The sequence below is a fragment of the Nyctibius grandis genome, chromosome 2, assembly GCF_013368605.1.
Source record: "Nyctibius grandis isolate bNycGra1 chromosome 2, bNycGra1.pri, whole genome shotgun sequence".
Lineage (NCBI taxonomy): Eukaryota > Metazoa > Chordata > Aves > Nyctibiiformes > Nyctibiidae > Nyctibius > Nyctibius grandis.
This window is the reverse complement of record NC_090659.1, coordinates 121495891-121501579: the sequence shown is the minus strand read 5'-3', so window position 1 is coordinate 121501579 and position 5689 is coordinate 121495891. Positions and strand designations below refer to the sequence as shown.

Genomic DNA, 5689 nt, shown 5'->3' with positions numbered 1-5689 from the left:
CGAGGGTATGGAAGAGGATAAAAAATCTAGTCTAATCACCTACCAATCCATTTTTTTGTGAATTTGCTCATCCATCTTAATCTTATCACAATATCATATCTGAGTGCCTAAAGGCCAGAACGGGTTTAATTTCACCCCTCCTCCCCAACATGCACATGGGGGCTGACATTATGAAGTCATTACTCCTATTTAGCAGTTTGCCTCTGCTTTTCCTGTGATAGCAAAAAAAACAATCATCTGCAATGAAGCATTCGGTACACGGATCCCGATGTCAGCAATATGTGCTTTTGGAAGGGTGCACCATTGCCCTGGGTTGTTTACCTGCACTGTGAAAAGAGACCAGCCAAAGTAGGTGCCATGGATCTATGCGACTTCTCCTCACTTCTCTCCCTTCTCAAAAGCCCACATAAATCACATTGTAGCCACTATCCATACTACTGCTCTGTTTTCTGATGATAAAATGTTGTCCTTGTCCTTTCACACACATATAGGCTGAATACTATAGGCTGAGAAGGGATATGACCTGTCAGAGTGGAGATGAGCAAAGTTTCAGGAATGAGACAAAACCTTCTGACCTCTGAAACGCTTATGAGTGTCAGGAACTCTGGTTAAGAGTGCTCATGCTCTTTTCCATCATATCTTGACCAGTAATTGATATTCATTACGATTACTTTGGCCAATGAAAAGTTCTTTTGAGTCATTGCAGAAGCATAGGTATTGGGAAGGAGAAATGGCAGTTTGAAAATAATGAAGGATTCAGCTAAAAAGTGATATAAACATGCAGTTATTTTTTTTTTTTTGATATTCACAGATAGTTAAAACAGTTGCACATTCATTCAGAAACCAAACTTTTTTTTCCTTTTTTTAATAAGCCTTAAGACCCATGTTTCTATGAAGGGTTTGTCTGACAGATTCATGAACAGCATTATTTATACACCTAACTAAGCTCCAATCACCTCCCATACAGATGTCCTGGAAGGAGCAACAAACTGGATAAGAAATATTGAGGGGAAGAGGGATTAGCTTTGAGAAGTATTTCATAACATTGAAGAAACTGTCCGTGTGATATTAACGAAATGAAGGCTGAGCATTATGATAGGGAAGACAATAAATAAATAGAGATATAAGTAATCCTAGGTCATAATCCTATTATAAACTCTTCCAGAAGGTAGAAATTTTCTCCAGACCTTGCAGGAAAGTGGGAAGTCATATTTGAAGAAAAGATAGGAACAGTGTGGCACCTTCATTAACACTTAGTTTACTTTTGAGATTAAACAAAATTAATCAGAATAAATTAGCACTGTGGTGGTTTCAGATGTAAAGAGGGTCAAAGGCTTCGTGATGACTGTTAGAAAACTGGCAACAGAGAATATCAGAGCTTTAGTGGCATTTATAAGAACATCTGTTCTGGGATCCCTGGAGCTGGCAATGCTGACTTGTGTATCTCTGCAGAGACGTAGTTAGCACCATGGAGGACACCAAAATATCAGAAAGAGAAAGGAAGACTCCATGGTTAGCAGAAGAGGGATAGTAATATTAGAGATATCAGAGTTCATATCCACCACCCAGCTGTTGATTCGGTCAGGTACAGCCTGTGATTAATCCAGGCAAAAGGAAAGACATGACAAAGCAGACCAGCAGTTGAAATCCAGAATGTCTGTGGTAGCTTTCCTTCTGATTCACACGCTAGAAGAGTTGTAGGGAGAAATTTGCCAGCTTCATGAAGATGCTACCGAGACTGCAATCAGAAGTCTCTTAATTTCTGCACAACAAAATGCTGCTTTGCCTGGAAAGAACTGTGATGAATTCTGACCTAGAAAAGCAGGCACCATGACACTAAAAAAAACCAAAAAAGTTGGAGGAGAAAAGGTTTGGTTTTCATGTAGTCAGTATGAAAAACTGCACTAATCACCTTTTTCATCATCCTTACAATGATCTTGATGCTGTCATAGCTACTGGCCTTATATGAATTGCAGACAGTATTCCCATTCATGTTGTCTACACTTCGTATAACTTGCAAAGTTCCAGGGAAAAAGTACTGGTAAACAGTCTTATTTTCAATCACCATATAAATACTTCTTAGATAATGAAATCTCGACAAAGTTCTTTTTATATTTTTTTGTGCAAAAATAGTAATTGCCAAATATTCATCAGGTTTTTTTATCTGCTTTCTGGGATAAACTAGATATAGAAACAAGCCTGCTGTAATTTAGTGCTTGATATTTTGTTGTAAAATAATGATCAGAAAGCTTTTTTAAAATGTACCAGAAAAAGAACATGAGATCTACACAGAATATAGATAATGATTTTAGGAAGGGAAAGATTGAAATCCAAAGAGCAGAACAAGATCAGAAGATAAATGGGAAACTGTATTTACTGTGGAAAAAGACATGAAAATAAATTGAAGCTTGGGGGAAGGATGGAAAGAGAAAGGACAAAACTAATAGTTTATTTACCAATTCAGTAATTTAAAATTCTAATTTATGTACCCAGCTCTCTCACTCTATGCTGTGTGTAACAACTTTCATCAATACAATATAAAGACATCAGGTGCTTGAGCTTTGTCCTCCTCTCCCCTGGAAGCGCTAAAGGATATTTTATTATTCATTGCTCCTGCTTCACATATTTCCCCTCCTGAAGGTGAAGATACAGTGAAAAAAACTGAGCAGGGGTCGTTATTTTCATACTTTTATCTGATCCCTTTCTTTCAGGTTGCCACCAGAAATGGGTTTGGAGACACCTACAGAGAAGTGAGCTCTATGGGGAAATTAGTTTTACCAGAAATTCCTGATCAGGTTAAAAAAACCCAAACACCATTACAGCCCTCCCCACTCCCCAAAAAATATCCCCACCAAAGGATCCCTCATTTCTTTCAGGAGATTTTATTTTCATGATGTTGCCAGTTGGAAAAAGAACCAAAAGAGCTATTGCTGTGTGAGTCTTCTAATCTTGGTCCATGTTGGCCGGGCATGCAGCTGTAGAGCAGGGTGGTGCTGCAGCATGAGCACAGTGGTTCCCATCTGCTTCCCTGCAGAAGTACACAGGCAGGGCTCTCCAGGGACGTTTGGGTCTCTCTTGATGAAGTATGCACAGCACTGGACATTATGGTAGTCTTCGCTTTACAGTATGCTATACTGTGCCTCCAAACACTGTGTTGATGAGTTTGATCATCCTCTTTTCCTGCTATGCAGTTTAACCCCACTGTTTATACATGCTAATAACCATATCACTTCATATTAGACAGTGCATACATTTATGCCTCCTATTCACATACATTTCATTGTAAACAGTATTTTAAGATATCAGTTAAAAATGTTATATTCACTCTTTATCTAATATTATTAAATAGTCATTTCAAAGCGTTTTACTCCAATGTTTCAAACACTGAAGCCAATACACTCCAAGACTAAGTGAATCACCCCGTTCATTAGTTTCATAGATGGTACTGAAACTCTCACCACAGTGATTTATAATCTAGCATTATCTAAATCCCTGCAGAGAGGATATACAGCATAAAAATACTCAAGCTGAGCTGAGAACTTCAGTGGAATCGTCTAACACATTATTTGATAAAACATAACAGGATTTGTTGAAGAACATATTTCATCAACCGCATGTGAAACTTCATAATAACATAAAGTACTAAAAAAGAACAGCCTTAAAAACATCTCACAACTACCCAAAGCAACAGCAAATTGTGTAAAAAGGCAAATTTGTGATCAGAACAGTCAACTCAACAAGGAGATTTTCTGAAGCAGACAAGTAGATCTAGGTACCTACATATGTTTACATTGTAATCACTACCTTAGTAATCCACTTTAAAGAAAACAAAAGGAACTAGCATAAAAAATGTTTTGAACAAAAGGATCCATTTTAAAGAAGTATTTCCCACTACATTGCTACATACATACTGGAATCCTAACACTAATAAACCTGATTCAGAATATAATTTGATTATATTAATTGGCTGTATGTTTCCATACCTTCATTTTCCCTTAGGTTATCTTTTAGATAGTTTTTCATGTTTAAAAGTATATTCTGTTTGTATGTCACACCAGCTATGGCTTGTACAGCACGTGTGTCATCCAATTTTAAGCTTCTCATGTGAAAGATCCTTTAGCAGAGAAATAGTATTTGTGTACTCTGTAAATTTTGTCTCTGTTTTAGGCCCATTTTCTTAGATTCAAACATATCATAAAACTGTCAGTCTTAAACTGAGACTCGGAAATCACAAAGCATCCTCTACTTGATTTATTATTTAAGTGCATTGTTTCCTTTCAGTGCATTCTTATTCTCACTCTTTATTAAATAAGATTGAGGGAGCAAGAGTGGTGTAGAAAAAAAGGCAAAAATGCATGTTATTGCAGATGTTCTGAAATGTTAAGGGGGTCTAATCACAGAAAACTCTGAAAGCTGAAAGTTACTAAGAAAAAAGACAGTGAAAGAGTATGCATAGAAGTCTTGATTCCAGATCTGTTACTTGAGAGTGTTTGTCTTAAGCTATAATATGAGGCATAGAGCCATATTTTCCAAATGGCACTTAAGATGCTGGCAAAGCATCCTGAATGCCAGTTTCAGTTTTGAATTGACTATGATCAGGATAACAGAGTGTATGGAAGGATATGCCCCAGCTACAACTAAGGATACTGCAACTTTCACATCATCTTTACTTTGAGAAGTCGACAGCATCAACAGAATTTGAGCTACAAAACTGGAAACATATAGGATCAAGAAAGAAATAATGGATTTAATAGCAGTTAGGTGAACATCTATCAAAGGATCCTTGAAAGTATCTACATAACATTGCATCTTCTTTGTGTGTTTCCACAGAGAAGTAATTAATAGAGCTGAGGTTACCACAGATAGTACTAGAGGAAAAAAGCAACCTGCAAAGTAAAGAAGAAGCAGGTAGAGATACGAACTGTCCCAGTCAGTGATATGTGCTGTACTGTTTTCTCTACAGTTCCCTGTTGAGCTGCAGAGGTAAGTGCTGGGCGTAACCCATAGTAAAGGAAGAGAAGTCACAGAAGAGATCACCAGTGATCCTAGAAGCAGCCATGGGACAATCCCAGTTATTCTGAGCTTGATTTGCAGCAACAGCCATTGGGTGACATTGATTATTTTTACACAGTAGAGTACATAGAGCCAGGTACTGAACCACAAACTGGCATGATTTACAAACATCCATAGAGCACCAAAAGCTTTGTACACAGAAGCCAACTTAAACACGTCCACAAAGTAGAGACTATGAATGTACATAAGTACGGTCACCTGCAAGACAAATCTTGATGTACCCAGAAAGATCAGGATCATATCGGCAGAAGAAATTTTTTTGCTTTTGATCCAGTTAATGATATTAACAGCTGTAATAAATCCATTTCCAATAACTCCAACAACAACTTCAATAGCTACCACACTTATTGAACTGATAAGAACTGGTGTCAACATCTTGCTGCTTTGGTCACCTGTGCCTGATTTGCTTGTGGAGCTGTGTGAGAAGTTGAGCAGACCTGATGGTATCTGACTAGTCCCAGCTCCAGCCTGCTCACCTTATATCTAGGAAAAAAAAGACATCTGGAAATGATAGCAGAGAATGATTGTTGATGTTCTTCCTGAATGTGCAAATCAGAAAAGGATTTAATAATTAACTCTAATCTTTTACATGCATAAGATTTGCCTATGCTTTTCC

General features: G+C 37.5%; 1 protein-coding gene across 1 annotated transcript; it reads right to left on the bottom strand.

The window, feature by feature from the left end:
• Window positions 1–4500: 4500 nt before the first annotated feature.
• LOC137660475 (taste receptor type 2 member 40-like) lies at window positions 4501–5448 on the bottom strand. Its single transcript, XM_068395340.1, has one exon. It carries the CDS (start codon window positions 5446–5448, stop codon window positions 4501–4503), a length of 948 nt encoding a protein of 315 aa, XP_068251441.1.
• Between the last annotated feature and the right edge of the window lie 241 nt (window positions 5449–5689).

Excerpts from the sequence above, each read along its gene's own strand:
- LOC137660475 (XM_068395340.1), bottom strand. The coding sequence starts at position 5,448 with ATGTTGACACCAGTTCTTATCAGTTCAATAAGTGTGGTAGCTATTGAA.